Source organism: Protopterus annectens, chromosome 14.part0 (assembly GCF_019279795.1).
Source record: "Protopterus annectens isolate FY-2018-M chromosome 14.part0, PAN1.0, whole genome shotgun sequence".
NCBI classification, from domain to species: Eukaryota; Metazoa; Chordata; order Ceratodontiformes; family Protopteridae; genus Protopterus; species Protopterus annectens.
This window is the reverse complement of record NC_056748.1, coordinates 160,131,914-160,144,223: the sequence shown is the minus strand read 5'-3', so window position 1 is coordinate 160,144,223 and position 12,310 is coordinate 160,131,914. Positions and strand designations below refer to the sequence as shown.

At 40.3% G+C, this 12,310-nt stretch overlaps 1 protein-coding gene across 1 annotated transcript in view; it reads left to right on the top strand.

Annotated features, from left to right (window-relative positions):
* The window catches only part of TDRD1 (tudor domain containing 1), a 2,513,511-nt gene that overhangs the window by 404,285 nt on the left and 2,096,916 nt on the right, over positions 1-12,310 (top strand). The window contains exon 6 of the mRNA XM_044055533.1: positions 5,588-5,731. Coding sequence (XP_043911468.1) covers positions 5,588-5,731 — 144 coding nt within the window. The remainder of the gene's footprint in view (positions 1-5,587; positions 5,732-12,310) is intronic.

The following is a 12,310-nucleotide window of genomic DNA, read 5'->3' as shown; positions in this document are numbered from 1 at the left end:
AACTTTCATATAATATAATTATTGTTATTACTATTAGTGTATTGCTCAGCTCTTTATTTCAAATGAGTGAAAAATACGTCCTTTTTGTGTTCAGAAGTTCATCAGCTAACTCGCTTAACAAAGTTTGAGGGATAATTTCTGACTAGACACATTTTTGAAAATTTCCAAATCTTAAAAACTGTTATAGGATGCCAACCAGTGTAGCTGAAACATTTGTCCTGTAACGCTTTTTATTTTCACCCATTAAGGTGTTAAATCTGCAAAGTTTTGTATGTTGGCAAAACTGTGTCAGTGGGGGAAAATGAAGAAAATATTTTGAGTATAAGTAACTTGACAGTTTCATTTGAATGCCACTGATTTCTGTGGTATTAATGAGCATGTGTCTATATTTTTAGTGCTTTGAAAATATCGGCTAAACTATGATTATGTTAACATGATATTCAGGTATAAAGGTTCTTTAAATTTTTGTATATGTCGGTTAAAGTGCATGGTCATTCAGTTTCCTGTATTTAAAGCTGCATATTTTTGCATGTATTTATTCTTATGAAATCCATTGTCTTGAAGAAACTGCTTAATAAAATGATTTACAGAGTATTGTTTGTGTGTGTTGTGCTTTTGAACCTGTGGATTCCTGTGGTTTTGGGTTTTTGTTTTTTATTAAATGCATTGAGACATTCACCCCTGCTTTGTATTCAGTGTCACAGGTAGCATGGTGTCGGGATGACACTGATCCCATTGTGAAGGGTTCTAAGACTCAGTCTAATGTGCTTTTGAGACTGTATTGCTTGATATCACATGTAGGTACTTGTAACTCCAGATGTCCTCCTTATTATCATTGTTTCAGTGTTGCTAACAACTGGGTTATCCTGCCAAGAATTGTACACAGGATACCAAAGCCTAGGCATCTGTCTCTTGTGCCATATGTTTGAATGACCAAAGCATACCAAGACATAGATTAGGTAAGTATGCAGTGGAGTACCTCTGAACTTTCTTGTTGTCTTCCTGAACACTGAATGTAAAAGTCTGTCAGTCGGATGTGCAATTGTTGCCAGCCCAATTTGCCTGCAGCAGACCAGTATCCCTAATGGGGTAAACTTCCTGTGTTTGCTAGTCTTTGACTAAGCTGAGAGAGGAAAATGTGATCATGGAAGGGAAATAGCATTCAGGGACAACCACATTAAATGCTTATTTTGCCTATGAGCAAATCCTTGTTATAAAAGCTTTACTGTTTGCCAGCCCTTTATTCCTAAGCCGTTTTGTCTTTCCTAATATTTATCTTAAAAATCAAAGAATAAAAGGAACAAGTGCAGGTTAAAATGGAATCTAGAAAATCCAACTCAGATGTCCTGCCACAACCAAAAAAGAGACTTCAGAAAATCAAATCTGATGGTTTGGCAATTGAGAGTTTAAGGATTTATGGCTTCCAGTGTTAGGGATTCATTGGGCTAAATTCCATGTCATCAAGATTATATGTCAGATCTATTTGGACATAACATTGCTATCCTTCGGAATTCCCAGTTCTTGGTGGGTCAACCAGATATCACACAATCCAGGAGTGTTGTTTCTGTTCCCTTCCTTTTTCCTAGGTCTTTACACAGATGCATTAGATTTGCTCTGGGTGGCTTATTCTGTGAACATTAAAGGACAGGAAGGACCACATAAATGTTAGGAAACTAATGATTCTAGGTTTAGAAGCCATGCATTACCTCTGGTCATCAGGTCCTGTCCGAGTGCTAACAGACAGTGCCACAGTTATACAGTACATAGCAAACAAGATAGGACAAACTCTTAACTATGAAGACATAAAATGACTTATTGGCACATTGCGGTCGAGTGCCTCCTATTTAGCAGTTTACATTCCTTTGGAGAGTAATACTGTAGCATATTACTTGAGCAGATCTTGGTCAGACCCTCATGAATGAATGCTAAACAGAGAGGTCTTCTACAGATTGTCCATCAGTAGGGTACTTTTGAGAAGCATCTTTTTGCGTGTAATCAGAACAGGAAATTCAGACTGTTTTGTTCTGAAGTCCAGTGCCCAGAAGTTTTGAAAGTGGATGCCATGTCTTTTTGTCCTGGAAGAGGAGATTCCTGTATGTATTCCCTCCCCTACTCCTAATTCCCAGGATTCTTCACAAAATCAAGAAGAGCAAGCCAAATATATTGCTGTTGAGTTCATTTTGGCCCAGACAGCACTAGTTTCCACTCCTTTTCCAAATGTGCCAGGGCAGGCATCACAAGTAACCTCACAGGATGGACTTATTCACACAGCAAAATGGCTCTGTCATTCAATGAATCCTACCCCCTTGGATGATTGTATTTTGATTCCTTTTAGGCAACTTTTTCTGAGGACATGCTACCAGTATTGCAGGAGGCTGGAAAACATGCTACTAGAAAAGCTTGTGTATCCAAATGAAGAATACTTTTTTATTGGTGTCAGAAAAAAGATGAGGACCCTGATCCAATAAGGTGTACTTGGCATTTTCCTAATTGTGCGAGCCACTTAATCAAACCTGTCATTCTCTTATGTTAAAGCTCATTTGTCAGCCATTTCTGTTTGCCTTCCTTTCAGTCCACCTTTGTCCTCGCATTTTGAGGTCGAACAATTTCTAAAAGGTACCCTTCATCTCAGGCCACCTAAGAAATCTGTTTCTCTTCCTAATGATATGAATTGTTTTTGTAAAGGTCACCCTTGCACCTTTTGGACTTGCTCCTTCCATTTCACTGAAGGAAGGTGTGTATTTGGGGGACTGTCCTGCTAATGGTTCTTAATTCTGCTGAAATGTTTTCCAAACTGTTTGTTTTTAATAAAGACAGCGTTACTCTCAAAACTAAGCCATCCTTTATCCCTAAAGGTTAATGAGGTGTTATTAAACCAAACTATAACCCCCCCCCCAAAAAAAAAACGGGGGGGATTTACACTGTTAGTGTGGAACTTTTCTCCCTGGGCCTCCGCTGAAAATGGACATGCATCCAGTCGGACTATCCCGGTCAATAAATGTAAAATAAATAAATAAATAATGTTCACAGGCAGCTTAGATTTTATCTTGACAAAACCAAGTCCATCAGAAAGTCGCACTAACTTTTCTGTTCAGGACAAAAACTCCTGTCTCCAGACAATTATCAAATGGATCCCTATGCCATCTTTGTTCCTCCCATGGAAAAGACCTTCCATGTTTGGTTAAGGCCCCCACTCTCTACCAGAGCTGTAGCCTTTTTCAAAGGTCTAGACTCTTGATCCATTTAGAGATGGCTCCTTAGCCTTCTGTATCCAGTACAAAGTTGATGTCTTTTCTAGAGCTGCATTTGCTAGGTCCATACTACAAGGAATTTTAAATTCCAGCTCAGGTCTTCATTTCTCCACCCTAGAGATGTAGAAAGCTTTGGAATTCTTACCACTTGTTAGTAATACTGCAACAGTGGTTATATGAAGCATCCAATACAGCTGTGTTAGAATTTGCCATAGCAGACAAGTCCAACCGATCACTGTTACATTATTACATTCCAATTGCCTTCCCTCTCCATGTCTCTGCTTCAGTTACTGGCCGACGTAGTATCCTTTCCTTCTCCCCTTTTCCAGTACATGCTCTTTTTACTTACATTTCTCTTTTCTTGCCTTGCTGGTTTTTGGACGTAGAGCTAATACTTCACACCTGTATGTCCCTTGGGTGGTACTTAATCTTGGTGCAACTCGACTGTACAGCACAAGAAGATGATGCCTTAGCTTTGGTATCCTGGACAGAAGTTAGGTCTATGCCTGCTGGGATATTTCCCTTGTTAATACTGTAACATTGCAGTGATCAGTGTAACATCTACTGTTATGGCAAGTTCTTACACAACTGTAGTATCTTGGAAAAGGTTTCCATTATTAGGTCTTCAGTTCCGTCAGTCCACTTCTTTTATGAGGAGGAGAGCAGAAAGTTTTGCATTACCCATTGTCTGCTTACATTTTATTCTTTCAAATGAATGAACTGAAAAAAAATGCAGCCAGCCTTCTAAGTGTTGAAACACCTAATGTTGTTTTGTCTAGTCAGTGCCTTCTGTAGGAGCAGGTTTTTTGAAACTGTAGTCTTCTGGTATACATTTGTATAAGAATCCAGAGTTAAGATTGGTCTGGGCCGCACAGTGGTGCAGTGGTTAACATTGTCACCTCACAGCAAGAGGTTCTCCAGTTCGATTCTCAGCTGGGGTGCCTTCTGTGTGGAGTTTGCATGTTCTCCCTGTGTGCGCGTGGGTTTCCTCCGGGTACTCCGGTTTCCTCCCACATTCCAAAGACATGCATCTGGAGCATTTCTCCCCTGGGCCTCCACTGAAAACAGGCACTGTGGAACCTAGTCGGACATTCCCGGTCAACAAATGTAAAATAAATAAATAAATAAAAGTTGCTTACTAAGAGGAATATAAATTGCTCCAGTATGTAGACTTTATTTTAAACTGCATTTTTAATTTTCTAACTTGATTGTTCAATGATTCATGTAGTTCAGATGAAGTTGGATGCCTTATGTAAATCAGTTATGGAATATTCTGCTTTTGCTGTCATACTATTTTCAGTGTTGCTATACTGTTAAATGTTTTACAGCTTGCAGCTGATATTCAGTAGAAAAATAGCTGTTCGTTACTAATTTCATTTCAGTCAGTAATTTAACCATACAGCTTCCACAATTAAGACCTTAAATTGAAAGTTTAGCTTTTATAAATGCTGTCTCATGGTTCAGATTTTTGATCCTTCATTGAGGTCACTGTACATGCTCTCTGCTCTGTTATTGTTATGTATACTGTCGCATCCTAAGGATTACTGCACGCATTTGAATGGTTCAGATTTTTGATCCTTCATTGAGGTCACTGTACATGCTCTCTGCTCTGTTATTGTTATGAATGCTGTCGCATCCTAAGGATTACTGCACGCATTTGAATGGTTCAGATTTTTGATCCTTCATTGAGGTCACTGTACATGCTCTCTGCTCTGTTATTGTTACGAATGCTGTCGCATCCTAAGGATTACTGCACGCATTTGAATGGTTCCGATGTTTGATCCTTCATTGACGTTACTGTACATGCTCTCTGCTCTGTTATTGTTATGAATGCTGTCGCATCCTAAGGATTACTGCACGGATTTGAATGGTTCCGATTTTTGATCCTTCATTGAGGTCACTGTACATGCTCTCTGCTCTGTTATTGTTATGTATACTGTCGCATCCTAAGGATTACTGCACGCATTTGAATGGTTCCGATGTTTGATCCTTCATTGAGGTCACTGTACATGCTCTCTGCTCTGTTATTGCTGCTCTTATCTTTTGTGGTATATGTTGTATACAGATTGATTATGCATGCAGAAAGCAATGTGGCATGTTTAATGTGTTTATTTACTGTCACATTTGTTTATTTTTTATCTGTTCTGTTTTGTTTGATCTTGTTTACTTTCATAGATTGTTTGTATCCAGTGATTTTGTTTAAAGCACCTAAGTAAATTAAAAAATATATATGTATATATATGTGTGTGTAGACAAACATACACAATTATGCATGTATATATGCATACACGTGAAAAATTTTAATCAGAAGACATCATGTGCAATTCTTTTTGCAGACATGGCACAGAATACTGATAAAGAATATTGATGTTGCACATGGAACCGCCCAAGTTTTTTACATAGATTATGGCAATGACGAAGAAATTACATTGGATAGAATTAAAGCATTATTTGAAGATATGAAGCAATTTCCGCCCTGTGTAAGTGAATCATTGACTGACTTCTTGTCTTGCTGATGTTTGAGAATCCATTTCAAGAATAATCTCTGCTGTAGCATACTGTGGTTCTTTCTTTATGCATACTATAGTTGTGTGTTCTTTAAATGTTGGATTTGGATGCTGAGCTTTTTTTAAGAGCATTTACTGTAGGTGTTGATACTGCAAAGTGATGGGATCTTTGTTATTATGCCTTCCATATATATTTAGCATTCTTCTTCCTCTCTCTCTTTCATTTTTCAGGTTTGTTGACAGGGTAATCCCTCTAGAAAACTTGTCCTTTTCCAGGGGCACCCTAGAAGCATCTACCTGGTTAAGGGACTTATTCTCGTTCAGAATTACACAGTAGGCAGCTGAATGTGGCAGGAATCAAACCCTGTTCCCAGGGTTAAGTCACAGCTTAAGGCTTCTGTGTTAGCTGCCAAATGACTTCACTCCTTTCTACTATATGCATCTGCTTCCATACCCTGTTGGATTCCTTCTCCTCTTGGAAAGCTCATTCCTAAGTGCACTAACCCCCTCCGTGAGTCATTTCATATTCAGAAATAGTCCATAGCTTGTTACTAGACTGTCTGTGCTTGTGGGCTACAACCTGTTTGGTATTTAGGTCCCTCTTGTCCCTTCATGGACTGGATTCATGTTACACATAGTGACAATAACTGTGTTAATACCATAGATGTTTATGAGGGCCCCACACACTGTATACAGCATTTAGTAGCTGGCTTTATCCATTGGTATAGTAGGAGTGGCAAGCCTGGAGTAAATGTCCTGTTTTCCTGGTCATGGATTCAAGATGCACGTGCATATGAATAGGGATGAGCTATTTGACGTGGATGGGGAATCTGTTCCAGACCAGTGGTATCCTTTGCGAAATTCCCCTGTCTTTACATACCATTCTGTTCATATTGCACGGGAGGTTAAGATCCCTGGAACGAGTATTTGTAGTGTCATTTTATTTGCTGATGTGTGGTAGGTCCATCTTGTGTGGGACGGAGAATGCCTTATATATAGTGATACGGCTTTGAGGCAGTCTGTGTATATGAAATGGTTTAAGCAGAGTCTCCTTATTATAAGGTATTTGTGGGCATTCCAGCTACTACACATCTTTGGAAAGATGCGTGCAGAAGGAGGCATATGATTTTTCTTATTAGGGCTGAATAATAATAAGAGACTTAGGGACACAGGTGGACAGTGGTCTCACCTTCGATAACCACATCGCCACAACAGTCAAGAAAACCTTCTATGTGGCACACCTCATCACTAAGGCCTTTTCATCCAGAAAAAAGGTCATTGTCCCACTGTACTCATCCCTCATTAGACCCATTATAGAATACAATGCCCTGTTTGGTATGTACCTCTCAAGACATCTGCAACAACTGGAAAGGCCGCAGAAATACCTCACTAGAAGAATCACAGGCTTAAAGCAGATGCCCTACGCTGACCGCCTTAAAAACTCCAGCTATACTCTGTCACATATCGTCTACTCAGAGGCGATCTCTGCTTAACATACAAGGCCATGTCAAACCCAGAGCAGTTGGACATGCTACACTTAAAGAAATCCCAATCCCTCAGAGCCACACGCTCCAGGGATCTAAACCTTGTCATCACAATAAACAAAACATGCTGGAGGGATAGGTTCCTCACCCAGAGACTCCCCAGACTCTGGAATAGACTGCCCATACATGTCAAGCAGAGTGCCTCTTTGACCCTTTTCAAAAGGAGCCTTGACGATTGGATGGGAGAAAGGAAATTCACCCCAGGAAATCACGTCAGTCGCCCTGCTAGACAGGGGTCCAGGGAAGTAAATAGTGTGGGAAGAAATAGCCAGGGAATTGTTATGACTAGGCTTGTATAGGCACTAGGGCTGATAGCCTAGTACCAACCTATGAATAGAGGAGGCAGTGAGTTACTTATACCTAGAATCAATCCCTTTAATAAGCTGTGTAATATAGAAGGACTTCTGCACCTCAGTGGACACATGTTGGTCCAAAGGTGCATTGTTGTGTTGTCCACATAGGTTCCTAACTCATGAATGACTTTGGTCAGCTCTTGAGTGTATTCTTAATATGGTGGTTCCCCAATGGAGGACACTTAAAGGATACTGTAATACATATTTGGCATTTAGCTTTAGTCCATGATTCTGGCATCAGTTTTTTGGGACAATCCTTCCTGCAGGATGGATGTGTTGTGAGGATTCAGTAACTGCACCCCACTTACAGTCATCTGTCAACTAATTCAGCTAGACTCCTTCGGTATTGGCTTTAACTTTAGAGAAGTAGATGCCAAATAGAGGTCCTAGCACTGAACCCTGGGGTCTCCATTTGGTGCCTGATCTTTTTGTGGAGGTCATTCCCCTCTTTTGATATTTCGTGTTCTCAGCTGTCCAGATCCAGCAGGTGATGTAGGTTTTTTTTCCCTATTTTGCATAACTTTTTTCCTAAGCCTCAGGGGGGACTGTGTCAAAGGCCTTGGCCAGGTTGTAGTAGATTGTGTGTGCACTGTTTACTTTCTTATGTTGTTTTAGGTGACTTTCAGAGAAATCCACCAGCTTGGTTAAGCATCATCTATCTTTGGCAAATCCATACCGAAACTGTTCCAGTGTTTGAGGCTTCCTGTGCTGTTATTGATGAATTCCATGATTATCCTTTCCATGGCTTTATGAGGCTGGGCAGATTTATGGGTTTGTAATTGCCTGGATCAGTAGAGGGTCCTTCCTTGTGCAGGGGGATGACTGTTGCTGTTCTCCCTCGCTTGGTACAGAGTCCTGTGTTAAGGCTCAGTCTGAACAGTGTTGTTTAAGGGCTTAGCTAAATCATGTTTCAGGCTTTTTGGGATGCAGCCAGGGATATCGCCAGGACCCATTGATGCATTTTTTTGGATTTGGTCATGTGTGATAGCTGGGGGTTGTAAGTTTCAAGTATTTCTTGTGGGTGGATAAGGGTAGGTATAGTTTGAGCTAAATTTATTGGCCCATAGGTTAGCTACATCTTTACCTTCAAACCATAGTGCACAGCCAGCTTGGTCCATTGATGCATTGTGTTACTGTGATTACTAACACAACTAAAAAGGCCTTGTGATTATTTTTAGCTTGGATGGCTATCTTCGCTTCAAATACAGCTTTGGTGGATTTAACTAGGAGCCTGAATTTATTTCATGAAAAGAGTTGTCATTTTCAGAGTTACACTTCTTACTTTTGGCCAACACTTTCTTCTTTTTGTTGTATAGTTTGTCAGTGATACAGTTCTACCATGTGGGGGGGGGAGTTGTTTCTGGGGTTTGCCCTGCACTTGTGTCTGCAGGGAGCAGCTGCATCTATGCAGCCACTTACACACCTGGTACAGTTCATTGGTACACAATTCCCCATAATCAGCAGAAATGTCGAGGTCTGGTGGGGATTTGAAACTTGCTAAAGTGTCACTTAGGAGTGAGTAGGTTGTCTTACTGAAATTTAGAGGTACTATGAGTGTGTGTGTGTGGGGGGGGGGGGGGCTCTGGTTTCAACTTTATTTCACATGATGCATCTTTATGGTCAGACCTAATGAGGGACAATGATTAATGGATGGTGCATAATGCCCTCATATTGGTAAGGACATGATCCAAGATGCTATATCCTTTAATGGGTAGTCTGATTAATTGATGTCCTTCCATTTCACTGTTGCAGTATTCATTACAGTAGGGATCCCCTGCCAAGGGAGGCCCGACATCCAGGCAGTATAACAAAGCCTGTAGATTGCTTTAAGGTAGGCCGCATGTCACATGTATTCAACAACATAGCATAGGGCATAAAGATGAAGTCTGGAAGGATCATCCTCAAACTTCTTTACTGCCAGTCTGAAAGCAGTCTTCTGATCATCTGTCTGAATGACTGCTCCATTGCTGGTTCACCAAACTATTTCAAATAAGTGCCCCATAGGGGTTTTAGTTGTCTTATTTTTTTTTTTAAATTGCTTCTTATGGAATTTCATGTCATCCAAGAAAGGTAAATGCTAGTGTGGGAGACAGATTAACTGTAAAGACTGTCACGAACAGTGGCTGTTTTTTACGTTGGTGTTTTGCACGACCATATGTCCTGTCAATCCTTTGTTCCCAAAACCCTTTGTAGTAGGCTTTCTTATTTGGAGCTGTATCTTGAGAATCAACATCTTAAGCTTTTAGCTAAAGACACGATGGAGGGAACTTCCCGCTTCGAGGGATAGCTATCTGAGAAGGCCTAGAATCCTAGGCCGGAATCTTCTACTGTTTAGCCTCTTCCAGAAGTTCCTCGTGAGGCAAGTGATAGCTTGGAGGCTTGCCCAGCTTCATCGTTGGATTTGTCTGCCGTGGCCATGTTGGAGACCAGTGGGGATCTGGCCTTAGCCACATCCAAGGAGGCATTGCAGCCATCTGTTTCGGATGTTCAGGGGGAACTGTTGCTGATTATGTCCAAGGGGCCTAGAGGTATTCCCCAAATTTTAGTCATAGAAGTCCCTACTACAATAATTAAATGCCATCCAGAGTCTGAGCATTCTAAAATTTTCAAGGTGGATGTCTCCTTGGTGAAAAAGCAGAAGACTAAACATATTTGCTCAGCTCCTAAAGATCCACAGATTGAATGGTAGTCCTTTGCTCTAAAGAACAAAAAACAAAACTTAGAAAAACAAAAAAATGAAGCGAAAAATGTCACCAAGCACCAGTTTATTCCAAATGTTGAGCACTTTCATAAGAACAATGTCAGACTTCTTCAGAACACAGTTTAAAATCACAATTAAGGTTAAATATAGCAATTAAATCACGACTAAAAATCCCACCCCTCAATTAATCATTAAAACAATACATCTAATATAAAGTTATACACATATAAGCACATACACACACAAAAAAACCTTGCCTGTTTAAGAAATCTAGCATCAAAATTCCTACTTACAAATACCCCCATATGTACAAACCCTTAGGAAAACACAAATTCAGCTTTTAATTTTGAAGTACTATTTATAGTAATGGATTCATTTAAACCAGCGGATACAGTGGCATTACTCCTTAGCTGCCAAATCAGTTGTTTATATTCAAGTAAAATTTCATGTGCCCCCTGCCCCCCTGTCAAAACTAACTTTTTCTATACAAGAATACTTAAAAGAAGGGAAACCTGATATGTTTGGCTAATGCATTTTTGTCATCCAGTTTGTGAATATCATATTGGTGTTGGTAAATCCTTGTTTTAAACTTGTACTTGATTTTACCTATATAAAATGAGGTACATTGGCACAAAGCTATATACACCACATTAGTACTGTGACAGTTCAGTCAATGTTTAAAAGACATGTTCCCCCACCTAGGCATAGACACTTCCTCACTTTGGCACAAAGCTATATACACCACATTAGTACTGTGACAGTTCAGTCAATGTTTAAAATACATGTTCCCCCACCTAGGCATAGACACTTCCTCACTTTCCTCGATAAATCTACATTGGTTACAATGGCCACACTTATTCATGCGCCCACCCTGTACACCCTTCCTACATCTCACAAGCATGGATTTAAGGCACAAATGCTTTTTGTAAACCACATTTTGTTTGTGCCCAGTTTTTTCAAGGTATACTCCGTCAGATCTAAAAATAGTCCAATTGTGGTTAATAATGTTCCTTATGCCATCAAAATGTATGTTATAAGGTAAAATCAATGCACAGTGAAATGAATACTTTCATGTCTGTTGCCCCTCCCTACCATCAGACAGTCCCCTCCTGGATTTGTTCCTAGCAAGGGGACATACGTTCCTTCCTGTCTTTTCCTGGTAACTTCGTTGATAATACCGTTGAGGGAACCATAGGGGGTAACCCCTAATGTTAAGTTGTCTATCTCGCCTTTGTTCCTTCTGGTTGGGATCGGAGCCAACTCAGCCATCTTCTATAACTTGAGAGCTGTTTACTGGCTCGAGGCTACCCCTTATCCCATGATGCCTAGCGATAGCTACCCAGATCTCGTTTGCCACTTCAGCTGCGAGGTGTAGTTTTTTCTGACTCAGGCTCGTATAAAGTTTTTTCGTATAACTTTCTTACTCTGGAAATATATTTTTTCAGTGTTTTATTGTTAATGTTTAGTCTTGTTTTTTGTGATAGCTAGTGTTTAGTTGTAGTATTCCCTTCTTGTAGAACTCGTTTAACTTGGAGAGTTCTCCCCCACCCCTCCCCCCCATCTTTCTTGTCAGGTTAGCCGTTTAGGTTATAGGTTCATAGGTTCATACTAGGCTATCTGCCCTAGGGCATTTATAAGCCTAGCCAGAATGTGTTTGGCTTTCGCCACCCATTTTAAATTTATTTTGCTATGCCCTTTTTCGAGGCTAGTATACTGTGCCTCTACCTAACAGTGACACAGAAGTGATACCCGGGGTAAACCTACGATCTCCCATCCACTCATCAAGATTCCTCTTGAAGAGAGTCAATGAGGGACTCTGCCTAACCTGGACTGGGATTTTATTCCAGAGTGAAGGGAGCCTCTGGGTTATGAATCTGTCCCTCCAGCATGTCCTATTTATTTCAGTGCTGAGGTTCAAGTCTCTTGAGCACGTAGCTCGATGGGATTTGGATTT